The sequence below is a fragment of the Heloderma suspectum genome, chromosome 5 (genome assembly GCF_057233095.1).
Source record: "Heloderma suspectum isolate Gila_16-S chromosome 5, 16-S_ref, whole genome shotgun sequence".
Taxonomy (NCBI): Eukaryota; Metazoa; Chordata; class Lepidosauria; order Squamata; family Helodermatidae; genus Heloderma; species Heloderma suspectum.
The window spans coordinates 16,117,473-16,138,812 of record NC_139462.1 but is presented as its reverse complement, the minus strand read 5'-3'; the positions used below and the strand labels follow the sequence as shown (position 1 = coordinate 16,138,812).

The following is a 21,340-nucleotide window of genomic DNA, read 5'->3' as shown; positions in this document are numbered from 1 at the left end:
CTGAGAAGAGTCCAAGAATTCCCTTTAGGCTGCTGGGGTCTTTCATACATGACAGCAAGTTCTATTAAAATCCATGAGTCCTCCTTCAAAGCAGTGTGTTGAAGGATTGGCGCGGAGGCAGAATATTTCCTTTGCTTTTATTCTTGAGCTTTTTATTAAACACTTTCAGCAGACTCTGCAAATTTGTGTTTGAAATACTTAATTTGTCAACTCTGCTTTATGACTGTTTTGTCACTGAAATGGCTGTGAAGAAACTTGATTCAGTAGTTGCTTTAAGGCTGCAGGAGTGCTGATATGTACACAGAGCTTCCCTATTCATTTCAATGGGATGACACAATCCATGCATGCATAAAAGGAAGCCTGGATCAGGTCCCTCTTTTAAATGAATGGGGAAGACTACACAGCCAAGAAATCCATGTGCTCACTTGAGAGCTGATCTGTGCTTCACACAGCACTGCGAGAACTCAGTGCTTGGTTAGTTACTTGTTGCGATAAAGATGTCAAGTATGAAAGGGAGGCACCCATCTCCAAACATGCAGAATATACCCACAAAGGAGGCTCACACAGTCAATCATGTGTCCCAACATGTATCTATATTGTATGTGCCTTATGCATACCAGAGGATGTAGAATTCTTAACTCCTGTTCACAATTTACCTGCTCATTGTGTGCCTTTGAGGCCACATAAAAGTGTGAATCATCCTTGAATCCATGCGGATCTGGATTGGGTTATTAAACCAGTTTCTCCCCCAAACAAATGACCCCAAGCACCTTAGCATCCTAATAGTCCAGGCCAAATTCATCACACACATTCTACAAACAGGGATATAAAATTATGATTACTAGGTAATGGTTCTGAACAACTGCAAAGTTAACCTATAAAAAGGCGTTTTCTGTAACTTGAATTCTTGGACTCTACTGTATTTATGTTTTTTCCCTTTTCTACATCTCTTCATTGGATTTCAATCATCATGAACCCACCACACTTTAATCAAGGTTCTGTGGAGAAACAAATTTTATACGATCAGCAAAAAATAAATAATGTGTCCTTCTGGACTTTGAGAAATACGTTGGCTTTGACAAAAAAAATCCTGACCTCTAAACATTCTAAGTTACTTCTACTCCATTTATAGTGGATCAAGTTAATACTCTAATTTTAGTTGACTTTGGATGGTCAGGCACTGATACATCCTTTTACCTGAATGTGTCTGACCTGAATATCTAGTATTCAAATGTTCAATATTTCCGGTGTATTTATTATTCAGTTTTAGTTCTTGCAGCTGTTCGTATATGAAATTATATCCATTCCATAGTCCCATCATTTTTGTACTGTACTATGCAACAGTTACAATACTTTGTACAGTCTAACTCTCATCTTAGCTATTAAAGAAACCCCTTGTTCAGGTATTAACCATAATGACAGTGTTCGCTTTATGATTGGTCTGAATGGCTTCTACAATATTACTTCCTTTCCACTTTTTTTGTGCAAGGAAGAACATGAAAGGGATAGTTTACCATTGGATTACTATTGTCAGCATCCTTGCATTAGATGTTTTTAAAAAAATGGTAGTTGTAACTGAAGTCAAGGCTTGTCCTGTGCAAGCAAGTATTGTAAATTCTAATAGATGTGTAATATTGTATAGATTTAGAGCAGCCTTCCCCAACCTGGTGCCCTCCAGAGGTGTTAGCCTGCAACTCCCAGCATGCCCTAGCCAGCATGGCGGGCACAAGGTTGGAGAAGACTGATTTAGCGTGCTTTTAGACCGGCTGAATCAGTGCATCTGGCAGCCGCAGTTCATGCAGGAACTGTGGTGCTTGTTCAAAGAGGCTAACTAGATCAGTATAGTTCGCACAGCAGTTGTTGTGGCAAATTGGCCAATGGCAGGCTGAAGCCCTTGCTCTAATTAAAATGTCTTCTGCGTTCCTTCCTAGATCCACTGAAGCTGTTTAATCAATTATCTTTCACTTTCACTTGTTTAGGCATGTGAGGGGAGGGGGAAATTTACTACATAAGAGAATTCAGGAGACCACACCAAACTGTATAGACGGTTTCCTGTTAATACGTCAATGGGGTCTGCAGCCCACTTAATGAGCACTGATGCTCTAGAGCAGTTTTCAGACACAGGCATGGCATTTAACGTTTGACAGAATGCCCACTGTCACTCCTTCCCCTGTGTCCCCAACTACGAAGGATGGGGGAAAGCCAAAGTGTAGGTCAGCACACGTGCTGGCATGTTGGCCAGAGTGGGGTGCAGCACAGCCACAGAGGGCTTTGTTTCTCTTTGTCTCAAGAAGAACGGATCTGCCCCTGGGTCACGGCACAGAAATAGCTAGTCTTGGAAAGGCTGAGTAGGGACTTCTTGCCCGCCAACCAAAGTGGCCAAAAACTGTGGGGTTTTCCACCTACTATACACTGTATCTCAGAAAGATTAGTAATTTGTGTTGGGGAGATATCAGTAAGTATGAGAGGGAATTTGGTCACAACAGGCAGATCTGTCAGGGAAGTAAGTTACAGCGTCTGGAGATATCAAGATGGTGAGTAGGGATTCCCGAGGCCTACCACGCTGAGCTTTGAGATCAGAAGCAGGGAAAGGAGTCCACACTTGGTCCTGGCCTGCTTCACCTCCAGAATTGTGGGGCTTGGGTTTTGAACTGGGGTGAGGTCTTCTCCAGTACTGGAAGAGATGTGGCCAGATGAGATGGAAGTGGTTGGTGTACTGCTTTCAACTCAAAGCTTCATCATGCTTGCCATCAGTTTGGGCAGGGAGGTGACAAGACACCCGTTTTAGACAGGGTCCCTGCACAACTGAGTAACTGTTGCAGATCATCTTGTTATGTTAAGTATTGATAAACTTGTAGACCAAGTTAACTCAATTACAAGTGTCTCACCTCCTTCCCCCAGATGTGGGCGCCATGTGCTTTTCTACTAGTAACACTAAAGCTTTCCAGATAGATAGATAGATAGATAGATAGATAGATAGATAGATATATAACCAAGAATGAGAGAGAGAGAGAGAGCGAGTGTAGTATGTTATCTCTAAAGTTGAAGTAGTGCTAGCTACTTTTTCTCTGCAATTATTTCTTTAACTAAAGACAATGTCATCAAAGAAACATCTCATATTCACATATCCACAGCATTCATTTGTCACCATCTCCCTTCCTAAAAATCTACCAGCATGTGATCATGGAGCTATTTCCTTGCAAAAACTTGGTTCTCCCTTCTGATTTGCACATTTGGTTTATTAGGGGCCTTTGGAGGGTTTGGAACGACAACCACCACAGGCGGATCTACGTTTAGCTTCTCAGCTCCTACCAACACAGGTACCACTGGTAAGAGCCCATGATTCTGAGTGTATGTTTGTCTTCTTGATTAACAAGTCTGCCTGTTTTGGGAATGAAGTTCTGCAAATCTTCACACTATGTTGTATGCCTTTTCTTCTTCCAAGGGCTATTTGGTACCCAGAACAAAGGTTTCGGATTTGGTACTGGCTTCGGGACAGCAGCAGGCACTGGTACTGGCCTTGGAACGGGTTTGGGAACTGGTTTGGGATTTGGTGGCTTCAGCACCCAGCAGCAGCAACCAAGTAAGCATATTAAGGCTAAATATTTTCATAGATTCTGCCTGACCTCTGCGAGTTGAGTTGGAGTCTCCTTCCCTGAGAGGATAGCAGTCTTCTCTCCCTTCTGACTGAGCTGCATGTAGCCAGAGGGAAAGTGCTATCCTCCCACCCCTGATCAACTGGGCATCAGCCCCTCAGGCAAAAAAGTGGATTTGTGGACTTTATTCTGATTGGTTATTTTAAGTGAACTTCACAACTATTACTTGTGTCAGGCTTTTTTATACTCTGCATAAATTGTTGCTGAAAGCTGCATTGAAAATATAATAATTGTAAGACCAGATAGCATATAGACCCTTAGTCAGCAACTTATTTTACAGAAAGGCCACTTGGAAGACAGGGTAGTAGACTAACTCGCCTCCTCCATCATGAAAAATGCATTGCTACCAGGTCCTGTTGTCACAGCCACCATGGCATCCATCTCTCCTGTCTCTGGACTGGCAACTTGCCAAGAGCTGGTCAGCTGATGGTATTCTTCAGGAGATCAGATTTGGCTCTCGGGTCTCTAGTTACTGTTCCCTAATTCACAGGATAGAATGTGTTGTATTCCTGGCTTGCATCTTTTGGGATGTGAGTGGTTTTCATCTCTGTCTTATATTTCTACCTTGTTATCTTGGTTTATTGTCCGCCATACCTCTACCATTGCATCCACCCCCACATTACTTACTTCAAAAGGCTGAACCTCAGCGATTTAACATTTAAACAGTTTTTAAACTATCCCCCTTCCACCACACCCAAAAGTCCTGGGAAGTGTGTCAGCTCTGCATATACTCTGCACTATCTCAAAACTGCAATGTTCGGGGGGGTTTAAAAAAAGTTTAACTTTAATATGTAGTGGATATGTGGCCTATTTAATTTGAGATGAACCCATGCCTACTTTTGAACTGTTTGCTTGCTGTCTCAAAGGCTAATTGAAATGTATGTGTCCACCACTGCTTAGTTTCTAGAAAAAGATATGCAGCTGCTTGAGCCTGTCTAGAAAAGTCACCCTCTGACCTAGAAGTCCTTCCTCCATGCAACGACAGTTTTTCAGAGCCACTTTCACCTCTTCTTAGGTTTTGGGGATGAGCCATGGCAGTTAAAAGCCATTACAAGGATGAGTTGTAGAGATCCCTGGCACAATGTAAACCCTTCAGAAATTTATCTAAATCCAAATGTAGTGCTGTATTTGTTACCCCTCAAAATGTGTGTTGTTGGGGGCAGAGCGTCTTCTGTAGATGGTCAAGTAATTAGGAAAAGGAGCAACGGTGGCAGTTTGGATGGGTGCTGTATTGGTGGATGTCATTACTGCGTATATGACCGTCTGTCTTCTTGTCCAATTTTAGCATTAGGAAGCCTCTTCAGTCAGCCTGCTCAGGTCCCCACCCAATCCAATCAGCTAATAAACACAGCAAGTGCCCTTTCTGCACCCACACTTTTGGGAGATGAGCGAGATGCTATTTTGGCCAAGTGGAATCAGCTGCAAGCATTTTGGGGCACGGGCAAAGGATATTTCAACAATAATATTGCCCCAGTGGAGTTCACGCAGGAAAACCCATTCTGCAGGTTTAAGGTATGATCGATTTGCTATTTATCTGAAGGCCACCTAATTTGAAGCAGTTGGCCGGCTAGCTGGTTCTAATTACTGCTAAGCATTTTGAGGCCATCTCCTCAGCTGCATTGCATGGTACAATGTTAGCTGTAATGCCTCTCTAGTGCTGTGCTGATGCAAGAAAAAGCTTGGGCATCTTTTTTCAGCTGAAAAGGTTGTTGTCTTTGCACAGGCGGTGGGCTACAGCTGCATGTCCAGCAACAAGGATGAAGATGGCTTGGTAGCACTGATCTTCAGTAAAAAGGAAGCAGAGATCCGAAGTCAGCAGCAGCAGCTTGTGGAATCATTGCACAAAATCTTAGGTTCAAACCAGACTCTCGCTGTCAATGTTGAAGGTGTAAGGACAATGCCAGATGACCAGTAAGGAAATTATATAGTACATTCTTGTCCCTTCCTGGCTATAAACAGCCTGACTGTGTGTGTTGCCCTGGCCGTGGTCGTTGAACTCTTAGGTTAGAAGTGCCAAGATAGTGATAAATCAGACTCAAAGGTTTACTTACAAGGAGTACTTTATTGGGTAACTTACAGCACACAGGCGTACCCAGTGGTCGGATCAGACAGCTTCTCTGAACCCCAAGCCACGGGATACAATGGGTCTTATACTCTACAGGTTAGCAATAAGCAGCGTAACAGCAGCACGTGCCCCTAGCGCTCATTCTCAGCATAAACTAACAGCACTTGGTTCTCAAGTAAAGCCACCTGCAGCTTTAAGGTAAACAAACTCTGCTTCTCAGGCTCATCAGTGATAAGACATTCTCATTAGGGAGGAAATGAGAGTTTCATTTTGGAGCTGATGAGAGTTTGGAGCTGCTTCTCACCTTTTTGACTCATCTGGCTACATCAGGAGGCCGGCTAAGGGAAAACAGCTGCCCCCTGACCAAAGGCAGAGAGCATTATGGATCTAAGCCACTCCAAAACTACTTGGTTCAGGCCTGGGGCCTTACACTGTACCAAAGTAGATTAACTGGTTCTAGGGATGGCTAACTGGTGCAATCCCTTCCCCTCCACTTGGCCTCCTCCACCCCTGTCTGTGCCAGGTTGGGATGTGTCCAACCTTGCAGCTGGAACCTCTTGCAACAGGAAGTGAAGTCCCCTCAGAGGCCTCTCATTTGAAGGTTCACCTACCAACTGTCCCAGCCAAGCTGCTGGTGGATGGAGAATGATGCCCTGGCAAAGGGAAAGGTTCAGCCCACGCATACACCAAGCAGTCTGGCTAGGCAGATTATTGCTGCTCTGGTCATTGCTACTCTCATGATCAAATTGAATACAAATGTTTACTGCTATTTGAAGATCTTGTAGTTTCTTTTTGTCTTCTTAATCTGCGAATTGGTGGAGGGTAGGGGAAATATTTTGTAAGCTATGAGTCCTCTCTCAAATTGTTAAGCAGGAAAAGGGATTCCTAGGGAAAGGCAGTTCCTCCATTTTGCTAATAGTCTGATTTTTGCCGGCTTCATTTTCGTTTCCAGTAAGTGAGGCCCCTTTTCTTTTGAATGTGGCAAAACTTGTTGAAGTGTATGGCTGGATCAAAGAACCGCAGAACACCTTTCCCAAAGTAGCTTCCATGGTAGCCTGTTGTGTGGAGCTGCTCTTAGGAGCACCGAGCCCGATTGAAGGTTCCGTGACTTATTTGGCATCCCAGTTTCATAAGAAGTGCTTCTGAGCCTGAGAGGGCCTCAGAGCTTTACTGTGCATATGTATTTCCTTAAGTTAGCGTGGGAAGTTATCTCACAGCTGGAACATCTTTTCTCACTTGACTGATAACCTACTTTAACTATACAAGGCACATATTGCCTGTGTCCCTTTTTTCCTTTCGGACTTTTGAGTTTTTACAGTACTTGTTGACAATGGGTAAAATTGTCTAGAATTTAAGTTGTCCCACACATACTTCTGGCACAGTACTTGACTGGTTTTGACGTATAGAGCGCTTAATTGGTTAGGTCCATCACTTATGTCCCGCTGCAGTTTCTAAAGTGTAATGAATGTCCTATAGGCCTGAGCGGGCAGAAGGTAGATCTGGACCTACCAATAGATCTCTGGATGATTTATGGTAGACTGGGAAGGATTTCCGACACCCAATTGCATTAACAAACAAAATGACACCCACACAACACACTGCTCAATGATACTGCTGACATGCAGAAAGCTGGGGTAACCAGTTGTGCGGAAGGGCTGAGTTCTGTTCTGGTATCAAGACAAATTCCTGGGCTCAGAATTTTTTAGTTCTAAGTGTATGTCTTTTGCACCAGGCTCTGGTTGGTGGTTCTGCTAAAACGAGTAGATCTCGGAAGTCTGCCCTCCCCTCCTGTAGGCCATCTGAGCATTCTTGGTAGAATAAAGAATTGTGGGCTGGCTGGCCCATAATTCATCCGGCTGGGGACTCAGCAGAGTCTGATCCTGATCATCTTCCAGTAGGAACTGAAGGGCTTTTTCTTGGGCCTGGCTTTAAGTGGTTGGGATTTGAGTTGGGATTTGAGTGAGAGAACCTGCGAATGGAGAAGGAAGAAGTTTGGCCTTCTTTTAAAGAATTCAGTATTTTAAGGTATGTTTTAAAATATGTTTCTTTTTTGAGATGCAGCATACCATTAACCTTGAGTAACTACAGAGTAACTAATCAAGAAGACAAACTACAGCAAAAATAAATACATTCAGTATATCAAATATAAGCATTTTTACTGCTCTTTTAGGACTGAAGTAGTCATCTATGTTGTCGAGCGGTCACCAAATGGGATTTCCAGGCGAGTTCCAGCCACCACCCTGTATGCACACTTTGAACAAGCAAACATCAAAACCCAACTGCAGCAGCTTGGTGTTACCCTCACCATGACCAGAACGGAACTCTCTCCAGCACAGGTCAAGCAGCTGCTACAGCACCCTCCTGCAGGTAATGCATACCACAATGAAAGCTTTGGCTGGATGACAAACAAGACCTGTTGGAACAGAGGTTGAATGAACAGAGAGGGTTCTTCAAGAATGAACCCTCTCCGTTCAAAGGATGGTTTGGGAGGAGGCACTCCTTCAGATATTTGGGCCCCAAGCTATTTAGGGCTTTAAAAGTAAGCACATGCGCCTTGATTTGGGCCTGATAACAAATAGGGAGCCAATGTAATTCCATCAGAACTAGCATAATGTGGCTCAAACTAGATAAACCAATCAGAATTCTAGCAGCTAAATTCTGTAGCCGTCAAAGCTCCCAAACCATTTTTAAGGGCAACCCCTAATCCAACCTGGAGATTACCGGAGCATGGATCACTGTAGCTAGGCTAATTAAAGCATCTTACAGAAAATCTGCAGACCTAAGGTTCTAAAAGGAACAGATACTTCCTGTTAAAGAAGCATGTGACTATTAGTATGAATAGGCCTGTCAGAGAGCTTTTTTGTAGTGGTTTGTTGCATCTCAGTAACGGAAGGTGGAGAAGAGCTTATTAAGATAATTAGGACCTACTGCAGGTGCTGCTACCCTTATTAGTATCTGTTTGAGATAAAGAATCTGTTTACAAGTGTATATTGCTCAAAATTAACCACTGAGATAGTCCTTGTTGACATAACTTGATTTTGTCCTTGCAGGTGTTGATCCTATCATTTGGGAGCAGGCCAAAGTGGATAATCCAGATCCTGAAAAGTAAGTGATTTTGCAAGATGGCTTTTAAGGAGTGCATTGCTTGGGTAATTTGTTAAGGGAATATTACTGTCTTTCTGAGGCGGTTGCTCAAGTAACTTTCTTTTAACAAAATCAGCATACTGTGGCGATCACAATTCCCAGGAGGAGTAACTGAAAAATGGTCACAGAGTTGCACCAGAATATAAAAACCAGTTAGTTGTCCACTAAAGCTAATTGAAATACTTAGAGCATGCCGGACTGAATCATCGTAGAATGCACATGGAGGATTGCATGTTTGAATGTGGCCCCATGTTAAAATCTCCCACATTGGGCAGAAGCTATGCTAAATTTGCATGCTGAGGGAGATTTTTGATGTTGGAGTGTATTCAAATATGCTATTGCTCACCTGTGTCCTGCAATGGTACAGTTCCATGAGCTGCACCATCATGTGCCTTCTCTCATCTTTTGAATATGTTCTGAGTTCACTGAGCCAGGGCTCAACTGCAGAGAAAGCCCTCACTGAGACCGTTACTGGTAATGATTTCAGGATGATAACAAAGGTCTCTCTCATTGGAGCTTGTTAAGACCATTAGGACCTATTGCAAGTGCTGCTACTCTTATTTAGTATCTGTTTTGAGATACGGGACTAGTTCACACATGCATAGCTATGATGGCCAATTCACACATGCATGTTATCTGTGGTGTTACCTCATTGCATGACTTCAAACACTGTGATTTTCAGTGAGATCAGTTTACACTTTCAGCTGCATGACATCAAGCATGCAGCAAATAAGTTAAACAAATGAAGTGATTTACATGTGTGTATGAACGAGGGCAAGGTCTTTAGTATTTGTTGTTGTTGTTCAGTCGTTCAGTCGTGTCCAACTCTTCGTGACCCCATGGACCATAGCACGCCAGGCCTTCCTGTCCTGCGCTCTCTCCCGGAGCATGCTCAAGTTCATATTCATTGCATCCGTGATGCTATCTAGCCATCTCATCCTCTGCCATCCCCTTCTCCTTTTGCCTTCAGTCTTTCCCAGCATCAGGGTCTTTTCCAGGGAGTTTTCTCTTCGCATTAGGTGGCCAAAATATTGGAGCTTCAGCTTCATTATCTGTCCTTCCAATGAGTAGTCAGGGTTGATTTCCTTTAGGATGGACTGATTTGACCTCCTTGCAGTCCAGGGGACTCGTAAGAGTCTTCTCCAGCACCACAGTTCGAAAGCATCAATTCTTCGGCGCTCAGCCTTCCTTATAGTCCAGCTCTCACAGCCATACATTACTACTGGGAAAACCATAGCTTTGATTAGACGGACCTTTGTCGGCAAGGTGATGTCTCTGCTTCTGACTATGCTGTCTAGGTTTGCCATAGCTTTCCTCCCAAGGAGCAAGCAAGCGTCTTTTAATTTCATGGCTACAGTCACCGTCTGCGGTGATCTTGGAGCCCAAGAAAGTAAAATCTGTCACTGCTTCCATTTCTTCCCCTTCTATATGCCAGGAAGTGATAGGGCCAGATGACATGATCTTAGTTTTTTTAATGTTGAGTTTCAAACCAGCTTTTGCACTCTCCTCTTTCACCCTCAACAAGAGGCTCTTTAGATCCTCTTCGCTTTCTGCCATTAGGGTGGTATCGTCTGCATATCAGAGGTTGTTGATAATTCTCCCGGCAATCTTAATTCCGACCTGTGATTCATCCAACCCGGCATTTCTCATGATGTACTCTGCATATAAGTTAAATAAGCAGGGTGACAATATGCAGCCTTGTCGTACTCCTTTCCCAATTATGAACCAATCGGTTGTTCCATCTCTGGTTCTTACAGTTGCTTCTTGACCCTCGTACAGGTTTCTTAGGAGACAGGTAAGGTGGTCTGGTACTCCCATCACTTTAAGAATTTGCCACAGTTTGTTGTGATCCACACAATCAAAGGCTTTAGCGTAGTCAATGAAGCAGAAATAGACGTTTTTCTGGAATTCTCTTGCTTTCTCCATGATGCAGCGAATGTTGGCGATTTGATCTCTAGTTCCTCTGCCTCTTCTAAACCCAGCTTGTACTTCCGGTAGTTCTCAGTTCACATACTGCTGAAGCCTAGCTTGTAGGATTTTGAGCATCACCTTGCTGGCATGTGAAAGGAGCGCAATTGTGCGGTAGTTTGAACACTCTTTGGCGTTGCCCTTCTTTGGAATTGGAATGTAAACTGACCTTTTCCAGTCTTGTGGCCACTGTTGAGTGTTCCAGATTTGTTGGCATATTGAATGCAGCACTTTAACAGCATCATCTTTTAGGATTTTAAATAGCTCAGCTGGAATACTGTCATCTCCGCTAGCTTTGTTGTTACTAATGCTTCCTAAGGCCCACTTGACTTCACTCTCTAGGATGTCCGGCTCAAGTTCAGTGACCGCACTATCATGGCTATCAGGGACATTCAGATCTTTCCTGTATAGTTCTTCTGTGTATTCTTGCCACCTCTTCTTAATCTCATCTGCTTCTGTTAGGTCCCTGCCTTCTTTGTCCTTTATCATGCCCGTCTTTGCACAAAACGTTCCCTTGAGACTTCCAATTTTCTTGAAGAGATCTCTAGTCTTTCCCATTCTGTTGTTTTCCTCGATTTCTTTGCATTGTTCATTTAAGAAGGCCTTCTTGTCTCTCCTTGCTATTCTCTGGAACTCTGCATTCAGTTGGGTATATCTTCCCCTTTCTCCCTTGCTTTTCGCTTCCCTTCTTTCGTGAGCTACTTGTAAAGCCTCATCAGACAGCCACTTGGCTTTCTTGCATTTCTTTTTCTTTGGGACGGATTTCGTTGCTGCCTCCTGAACAATGTTACGGACCTCCGTCCATAGTTCCTCAGGCACTCTGTCTATCAGGTCTAATCCCTGAAATCTATTCCTCACCTCCACTGTATATTCATCAGGGATATGATTTAGGTCATACCTGAACGGTTTAGTGGTTTTCCCGACGTTCTTCAATTTAAGCCAAAATTTTGCAAGAAGCAGCTCATGATCTGAGCCACAGTCAGCTCCAGGTCTTGTTTTGACTGACTGTATGGAGCTTCTCCATCTTTGGCTGCAAAGGACATAATCAATCTGATTTCGATATTGACCATCTGGTGACGTCCATGTGTAGAGTCGCCTCTTGTGCTGTTGGAAAAGAGTGTTTGCTATGATCAGCATGTTCTCTTGGCAAAACTCTATTAGCTTTTGTCCTGCTTCATTTTGTACACCAAGGCCATGCCTGCCTGTTATCCCGGTGATTTCTTGACTTCCTACTTTAGCATTCCAATCCCCTGTGATGAAGAGGACATCTTTTTTTGGTGTTAGTTCTAGAAGGTGTTGTAGGTCTTCATAGAACCGATCAACCTCAGCTTCTTCGGCCTCAGTGGTTGGGGCATAGACTTGAATTACTGTGAAGTTGAATGGTTTGCCTTGGATTCGTACTGAGATCATTCTATCATTTTTCAGATTGTACCCCAGTACTGCTTTTCCCACCCTTTTGTTGACTATGAGTGCTACTCCATTTCTTCTAAGGGATTCTTGCCCACAATAGTAGATATGATGGTCACCTGAATTAAATTCGCCCATGCCTGTCCATTTTAGTTCGCTGATTCCCAAGATGTCGATGTTCAATCTTGCCATCTCATGTTTGACCACCTCCAGCTTACCTTGATTCATTGATCTGACATTCCAGGTTCCTAAACAATATTGTTCTTTACAGCATCGGATTTTCTTTTCACCGCCAGACACATCCACAGCTGAGTGTCCTTTCGGGTTTGGCCCAGCCGCTTCACTCTTTCTGGCGCTACTTGGAAATACCCTCTGCTCTTCCCCAGTAGCATATTGGACACCTTCCGACCTGAGGGGCTCATCTTCCGGCGTCATCTCTTTTAGCCTTGTGATACGTTCCATGGGGTTTTCTTGGCAAGAATACTGGAGTGGGTTGCCATTTCCTTCTCCAGTGGACCACATTTTGTCAGAACCCTCTGCCATGACCTGTCCGTCTTGGGTGGCCCTGCACGGCATAGCTTATGGCTTCACTGAGTTACGCAAGCCCCTTCGCCACAACAAGGCAGTGATCCATGAAGGGGAATTAGTATTTAATTTTTTAAAATACTTTAGTATTTACCAGAGGAAAATCCCAGTGTCAGTTCTTATAAAGGGAAGATGAGGGTTCCTGATTCCCTGTTTAGGGCACCTTGTTCTTTCCTTTATAGTGTTTCCTGTTCATGTTGATGAAGGACTAATCTTCCAGTTTTCAGTTCTGTAGCACTATTTCTAAAGAAAAAAGATAAGGTGCTACCTAATTTTTGCCACATCAATGCTCTTACTTCTGTAGGCTGATTCCAGTGCCAATGGTTGGCTTCAAAGAACTCTTGAGGAAGTTGAAGGTCCAAGACCAGATGACAAAGCAGCATCAAACCAGATTAGATGTGAGTATTGACCTCTTGACACCCCTTGTTGTGAAGATCTATGGCTGACCATGAAAGCTCTGGCTAAAAGACTGGTCTCTTTTTCCTTTTAAATCCCACATTGCAAATGCCAGAAACTAATACCATAATCACCGGATGCTTAGCAGTGGCTGATGATTTGGTGGTATGGACTCTGGGGTAGGGAGTGGCAACTTTCTCTGCTCTGAAATGTATTGTGGACTGGATGGCTATTGCCAGCTCCATTGTAATGAGCATGGAAAATGCCACGCTTGGGTTCTTGCATGTGTTCTCCAAAATTTCTGTTGGGCCTGTAGAGCTTATCTGTTCCAGAGGCTTTAGGACAGGGAAGGGGAACTTAAATTGGATGGAGGGCTGGGTGATCCTCCCCATCCAGCCCTTTGCAGGCTGAATGACATTGGGGGGGCATGACCCAACCCCACTGCTGTCATCCAGTCCCTAGCTGAAGCGCTGGCTGGAGCTCCTCCAGGCCGGTACTTTGATTGGGAACCCAGCTTCACCTGCCCTGCACCTTCCCTCTTTTGGAAGGATGTGGGGTGGGGGAAGCACTCCTCCACCGGGGACCTGGCTTCACTGCCCACGGGTTTTCCCTGTCCAGAGAAAGTCTGCACACAGTGAAGCTGCCCAGCCAAGGCACTGGGTAGAGGAATGCTTTTCCACCTGGCACTTCAGGTGGAACAGCTTCTCCTACCCTGCACCTTCCCCCTTTGGGGGAATCACTGAGCTGAGAGAATAGCAGGGATTGCTCTCCATGCTAGCCTTGAAGGGGAGGGGCTTGGGGAGGGGGAGGAGCCTCAGCTGAAGCCCTGTGGGCCAGCCTGGTAAGCCAGATTTGGCCTGCGGACTCGAGGTTCCCCATCCCTGCCTTAGGAGCTACCCTTGAGGAGCCATGTGCAACTGTGGAATGCAACAGGCATTAGGTCTCTGGAAATCAAAAGCTGCATTAGCCAGGTATACGGTGTTCTGGTATGGATGGGGAGGTTTTTTTAAAAAAGTAAAGGGGCCAGGGGAAGGGGCTACCAAAGCAGGCAGGGCTGAGGAAGGGGTTGACCTCCTCTCCTCTTATGGGAGCTCATAAGACATCAGTCGAGAGTGCTGTAGGCCAGATGTTTGTATTGAAGCTTTGACTGTTGGCTGAATCAGGACAGGCCTTAGAGTGTAAAGGAGAGGGCTGCTGCTTCCCCCTCCCTCCTCCCCAGGAAATTCCATTACTACATCTGTTCTCCAGTTGAAGCTTTAACCACCCTGACTTACTTTATCCCGTGGCTGCATCAGTAAGACCTCCTCCCTTGTAGAACTGATAATTGTAGAACTGACTCTGATGGTATCAAATTTGCTTACGTCCTAAGGTTCCAGGATGCTTATTAGAACCAGCCGGCCGGTCAGACAAGAAAGTTCCCTTCCCAAAAATACTGGTTGTGTGGTGCACCACATTTACTGTTGTTTTCTGTGCATGGCTTGTGGTCTGAGTTGTGTGAGTTATAGGAGATTAGTATACAAAGGACCCTTCCTTTTAGGGTAGGACAGTGACTGTAGATGCCTTGGAGTTGCTTCAGCCCCATAATTCTGTAACTAGTTTGTGGGTTGAACTCACAGAGGATTTAAAAGGCTAATGAATATGAAGGGATACTAGGAGGAGAAGGGGGTTGATCATTCAAAACATGCTCTTTATCTCTGTACAACTGAGGCAGTTTTTCTTTATCTCTAGATAATATCAGAAGACATAAGTGAGCTTCAGAAAAACCAGACTACAACGATGGCTAAAATAGCTCAGTACAAGAGGAAGCTAATGGACCTTTCTCACAGAACGTTACAGGTAGGCCTTTGTTTGCACCTAGTAGTTTCAACCGTGTGTTAAGGAGGATTAAGAGGACTGGCATAGTGTAGTGCAAGTGTGTTGAAACTCAGGCCCACGAGCCAAATTGAGCCCTTCCGGGGTCCCCAGATGGCCATGCCCCTTTCCCCTGACCACTGATCATTTGGTGGTTTCTCAGCTTTTGCATGGACTTTCCCCCGTTCTAAGAGGTTGAAATGCCTCTCCTAAGGCTTAGTCACTGGCAGTACAGCTGTAAGTGCCAATATGCTGCTATCTTTTGTATCTTCACCCTCCACCCTTTTGCCTTCAGGGTGGGGTGTCCCCCATTGGGATGCAGTCCCCGAGAGCTTCCCTGAAATTGAATCCAGCCTTTGTGCTGAAAGAGGCTTGACACCACGGGGTCATGGCTAAGAATATGACATGTCAGGAAGTCTTTGTTTCAAATCTCAGTTGAACCAGCAAGTCATTAGATAGCCTTAGGCAACACACTACTGTCTCAGTCCTCCCATCTGCAATATATAAGAACATAAGAAGAGGAACCCAAGTCCATCTAGTTCCACCTTCTGATTCCAACAGTGGCCAGCCAGATGCTTCTGGAAAGCCCACAAGCAGAGCGTAAAGGCCTTTTTGTGTTGGAGACCCATTGCCTCTGAAGATGGTGGTTCCATATAGCCATCTTGGCTAATAGCCGTTGGTAAACCTGTCCTCCGTGACCTTTTTGAACTGCCCTTTGGGAATTCCAAAAACGAATTATGCACCTTGTGAAGAAGTCCTTCCTTTTGTCTGTTCCATGTATCAATTTTACACAGGAAATGCTTGTTTCTTCAACATGGCTGAAGCAAAGAGATTATATAAACTTCCAGATAAGTTATAATGCCCCGACTGCCCATACATAGCCGACTTCCCATTCTTGTTCTCTAGAAGCTGTCCATAATATCAGAAGCCCCTTCTAGGTGAGCTGTGTGCCAAGAGCCACTCTGCTGCCCTTGCTGCCATGTCTTGGCCACTTCTTCTGCTGAGCAATCCTACTCTGTGTATTCCCAGCACCACCCATTACATCCTCCTCCAAAAGTTTGGCCTCAAGCATTTTCTCCCACTGCCTTTTATGCCTGCAACGTATGCATTCGTATCTCTCTCTTTCCCTCAAAACTTACCTTTTCCATCAAGCCTTTGTTTTAGCCCCTTAGGCTTCTTTTTGGTTTGGGATGAGGACTAAGTACATGTCACTGCAGTTGCCCACACATTCATGTCTTTCTCCCTTTGCCTGTCCCATTCCTTCCCTCCACTGCTTTGTTAACCTTGATTTTCCCCTCTCTATCTCTTCCCACTGCCAAAATTTCGATTTTAAGGCTAAAGAGGCTTCAACTGTAGAACACTGGCTGGAGGACCTGTTAAGAACTGGGAAGAAAAGAGGACTGCATGCATTGTATGTGAAACCCCAGTTAAGCATAACTAGGGCTGGAAGTCATTTTTAGAGCTCTCTTGAATAAGAGAGACTAGAGCAGCTAAGCTAGGCTTAGCCACATATTCCCCCTTCCCTTTCTAGGATTCCCCTCCTCTCTCCCCCCCTCCCCTCTTGTTAAAAATAGAGCATGGTTACGTAGGGTGGTTGATTTGTAGGAGGCAATTGGGTACACTGGAAGGTACATCGGATCTGTCTGTCTTAGGGTCTATAACTTTTTTTACTGCCACCTTGAAAATCAGTAAAAGATGCAAATAGGGGGGAAATGTATTTATAAGGCTCCTCTCTTTTTTTAAACATCTGTGCATAACTTGTAGCATTGTATAAATGAAGATCTGTGTCTCTTCATTTCTTTGAACTGCCTTAGAGACCTCAAATATGTGTGATGGTTATTGTAAAACAGAGGCTGGTGTGTCTTTTCTATTTGCAGCCAAGTATTCCTGACATCTCTAAGGCAGCAGGGAGAAAATGGACCAGGTGTTCCATGTTCAGCTGTACATGCCTCTAAAAGGATAGACTCTCTTTAGGTATAGCCAGCCTCCTGAAGCATGTGATTTATTTCTTTGTCCAGGTATTAATCAAGCAAGAGATCCAAAGGAAAAGTGGCTATGCCATCCAAGCAGATGAGGAACAGCTTCGCGTGCAGCTGGATACGATCCAGTGTGAACTCAATGCACCTACACAGTTCAAGGTTAGCAGTTCAGGGCTTTGGGCCATTCCTTGGGTGACAGAAAGCAAATCTGAGATTTCTCCAAAGCTGACTGATACCTTGCTATCCTGCAGGGCAAATGCTGCCCTCAAATTGTTCCCATGAACTTTCATTTTGTGTCAGTCTTCAGTCTCCAAGTTCTTTAATGCTAACATGAAAGGCAGCCTGTGTCATGTGTGTATGCCACTGCTGTTTCTCATGCTCTGCTGAGGTTCTCCTCTTTAGATGCATGTTATCATGACTCAGTTTCTCTTACAATAAGTGACTTTGAAAAGCTTGAGTTCCTTCAAAGTATACTGCTGGTTTGTAAGTGGTTATTTTTGAAGGCCGCCCAAGCCAATCGATGAGGCTTACTTCCAAGGTAACATGCTTAAGATTACTGCCTTAGGGAGAGAAGGTAAGGAGCCAGGCCGCTAGGTCACCTACCGCAGTGCTGTCTGCTGTTTGATAGCATCTCTCCAGGGCCTTGGGGAGCGGTCTTTCGCTGCCTTGCTACCTGTGGCCTGGTTTAGGCATGCAGCAGAGTGAGGTGGCAGAACAGACTGTGCAGCTTCAGACTGCAAGTGGTGGAGTCGCATCTTTCAGTGCTCCTCTGTTAAACAACATTTAAAAAATCAAACCCCACCTCCATTTAAGTAGAAAACTAGCCTCTCGGGGAAAGCAAAACCATTCTCCCTTATGTGCTAGTTTACTACAGAGAGGGAGATTATAGGTGTGTGTGGGGGGGGTGCAGTTCTCTAACTTGCAGCCTGAAGTGATACAGTTCACTGCACCCCCTTGTTCTGATTCATGTGTAGACTTAAGTCGAAGATATGTAACTTGGTGGTGCCGAGGTCTGAACCTGCTTATAAATCTCTGCCACATGTTATAGCCCTTCCCTAATCCCACAGATGAGGGAAAGGAAACTCCTTTTTTCCTCTCTATGAATTTAAACCTTCTCTCTTCCTTTTTTCCAGGGTCGGTTGAATGAACTGATGTCTCAGATCAGGATGCAGAATCACTTTGGAGCTGTGAGATCCGAGGAGAGGTATTACATTGATGCAGACCTCTTGCAGGAAATCAAGCAGGTGCGTATTTGCTATGAGCCCTTGTGGGTCGAGCTGACGGAATGGTGCTCTCATATCTCTGCTTTAATGACAGACCCAACTGGCTGATGGGCTTTCCTACCTTTGGTTTGGTTCATCAGTAATAAAGAAACGTTACTACACTGAGTCTCAGGCCTTACAGAACAGACTATACATTCTAATGAAGAGTTGTGGTACTACCTAAAAGACTGGTTTGGGAGCTGTTCTTTAAAAGGGTATGCTGTACCTCCTAAAAGCCTTAAGAATACAAGTATGGGATTTGGTGTTTAAAAGCATAACAGTAGAATTTCGCCCAAGGAAACTAAAATGTGGGATTTCCATCTGTATTTTGCTTCCCATGTTACCATTCTCAAAGAATTTGGCATTTCTGTTGCAAGGAATGAGGGGAGGGAGGGGAAGGCCATTGCAATTTGGATTAGTAAAATTGGAGAATAAAATTCTCCACTGGGAACCCTCATTTCTTAGATTTTGCCACCCGATATTACTCAACCACATGGTTGTCTTCAAAACCATGAGTGCCAAAAACTTTTCTTAATTTTTTTAAAGCACCCTGAGATTCCAGGGATGCCAACCCTTTGCCAGAGTTTTGTGCAAAAGGTTTGACACATCATAGTTTGCATGGAGTTTTTTGTTAGCTAATGATAGCAAATTCTTTGACTTAATATACTTTCAGTTTGAACGTGTTTGTGAAAACAATGGTAATGTGATAAATAGCTGTTTGAAAGATTTAAGTTTTATCATTGGAGCTAAAAGAGGCAGAGCTCACCATGACCTAATCCTGGAACCTGATTTCAGTGTTAACTGTATATGAAAGACAGCCTTTCAGCATGTGCCTTTCCCCTGAGTCTCTCCACAATCTATACACATCTGAGATGCAGGGGAAAGGATCGGAGGTTTATTTATTTATTTATTTTATTTATTTCATTTCTATACCGCCCAATAGCCGAAGCTCTCTGGGCGGTTCACAAAAATTAAAACCAAACAACACACAATAAAACAATTTAAAATATATAGAACATTAAAACCACAATATAACAATACAACCACAATAAAACCTAGCAGCAGTACAGGAGTTTAAAATACAGATTTAAAACAGCAAAGATAAAAATTTAGAAAGCTAAAATGCCTGGGAAAATAAAAAGGTCTTCATCTGGCGCCGAAAGGAGTACAATGTAGGCACCAGGCGAACCTCACTAGGGAGCTCATTCCAGAGCCGGGGTGCCACAACAGAAAAAGCCCTCCTCCTAGTAGCCACCCACCTCACTTCCTTTGGCAGGGGCTCACGGAGAAGGGCCGCTGATGATGATCTTAAGGTCCGGGCAGGCACATATGGGAGGAGGCGATCCTTCAGGTAACCTGGCCCCAAGCCGTTAAGGGCTTTGAATGTTAACACCAGCACTTTGAATCGGGCCCGGAAATGGACTGGCAGCCAGTGCAGCTGGAAAAGTACTGGTGTAATATGAGCTCGCAGGCCAGTCCCTGTTAACAATCTTGCTGCCCTATTTTGGACCAGCTGAAGTTTCCGGACCGTTTTCAAAGGCAGCCCCACGTATAACGCATTGCAGTAATCCAGACGAGAAGTTATCAGAGCATGGATAACTGTAGCTAGGCTATCTCTGTCCAGATAAGGGCGTAGTTGGTATACCAGCCTAAGCTGATAAAAAGTGCTCCGTGCCACTGAGTTCACCTGTGCCTCAAGTGACAGTTCTGGATCCAAGAGCACCCCCAAACTACGAACCTGATCCTTTAGGGGGAGTGCAACCCCCTCCAGAACAGGTTGAATATCACCTAGCCGGGCAGACGAACCACCCACTAACAGTACCTCCATCTTGTCTGGATTGAGTTTCAGTTTATTAGCCCTCATCCAGTCCATTACCGTGCCCAGGCACTGGTTCAGAACAGCCACTGCCACACCTGGTTTTGATGAGAAAGAGAGGTAGAGCTGGGTGTCATCCGCATATTGATGGCACCTCAGCCCACACCTCCGGATAACCTCCCCCAGCGGTTTCATGTAGATGTTAAACAGCATGGGGGATAAAATAGAGCCCTGTGGAACCCCATGGCACAATTGCCATGGCACAGAGCAATAATCCCCCAGCACCACCTTCTGGAATCGGCCATCCAAGTAGGAGCGGAACCACTGTAGTGCAGTGCCTCCTACTCCCAACCCAGACAACCTATCCAGAAGGATACCATGGTCGATGGTATCGAAAGCCGCTGAGAGGTCCAGGAGAATCAACAGGGTCGCACTCCCCCTGTCCCTCTCCCGGCAGAGGTCATCCCACAGGGCGACCAAGGCAGTTTCCGTTCCAAAACCAGGCCTGAAGCCCGATTGAAATGGATCTAGATAATCCGTTTCATTCAAGAGTGCCTGGAGCTGTCCTACAACCACCCGCTCAAGCACCTTGCCCAGGAAGGGGACGTTGGCCACTGGCCTATAACTGTTAACATCCTCTGGGTCCAGGTTAGGCTTTTTCAGGAGTGGTCTAATTACTGCCTCTTTTAAAGCAGCAGGCACCACTCCCTCTCTCAAGGAGGAATTTACAACCTCCTGGACCCAGCCGGACAACCCCTCCTTGTTTGATTTAATAAGCCATGAAGGGCAAGGGTCAAGCACACAAGTGGTCGATCGGACTTGGCCAAGCACCTTGTCCGCATCCTCAGGCCTCAGTAACTGAAACTCATCCAATAAAACTGGACCAGACGGTGCTCTGAACGCCTCTACCAATGGAACTGCATTAATGGTGGTGTCCAATTCATGACGAATCTGAGCGACTTTATCCTCAAAGTGCCGCGCAAACTTGTCACAGCGTGCTACCGAGGGTTCCACCGTCTCTCTCCCTGGCCCAGAATGTAACAGGCCGCGAACCACTCGGAAAAGCTCCGCTGGACGACACTGAGAAGATGCAATGCTGGTGGAAAAGAACTGCCTCTTTGCCACCCTCACCGCCACAGAGTAGGCTCGATAGTGGGCTCTTACCTGTGTTCGGTCAGACTCAGCACGAGTTTTCCTCCACCTGAGTTCTA

At 44.9% G+C, this 21,340-nt stretch overlaps 1 protein-coding gene across 3 annotated transcripts in view; it reads left to right on the top strand.

Moving 5' to 3' along the window:
• NUP54 (nucleoporin 54) overlaps positions 1-21,340 on the top strand; it is a 28,447-nt gene that overhangs the window by 5,003 nt on the left and 2,104 nt on the right. For 2 of the 3 annotated variants that reach the window (XM_084855389.1, XM_084855392.1), the window contains 10 exons: positions 3,246-3,329; positions 3,446-3,583; positions 4,942-5,168; positions 5,380-5,567; positions 7,892-8,088; positions 8,772-8,826; positions 13,130-13,223; positions 14,950-15,057; positions 17,091-17,210; positions 18,185-18,295. In XM_084855389.1, the coding sequence (XP_084711515.1) occupies positions 3,246-3,329; positions 3,446-3,583; positions 4,942-5,168; positions 5,380-5,567; positions 7,892-8,088; positions 8,772-8,826; positions 13,130-13,223; positions 14,950-15,057; positions 17,091-17,210; positions 18,185-18,295 (1,322 nt within the window). The remainder of the gene's footprint in view (positions 1-3,245; positions 3,330-3,445; positions 3,584-4,941; positions 5,169-5,379; positions 5,568-7,891; positions 8,089-8,771; positions 8,827-13,129; positions 13,224-14,949; positions 15,058-17,090; positions 17,211-18,184; positions 18,296-21,340) is intronic. The other variant, XM_084855390.1, reaches the window with a different exon arrangement.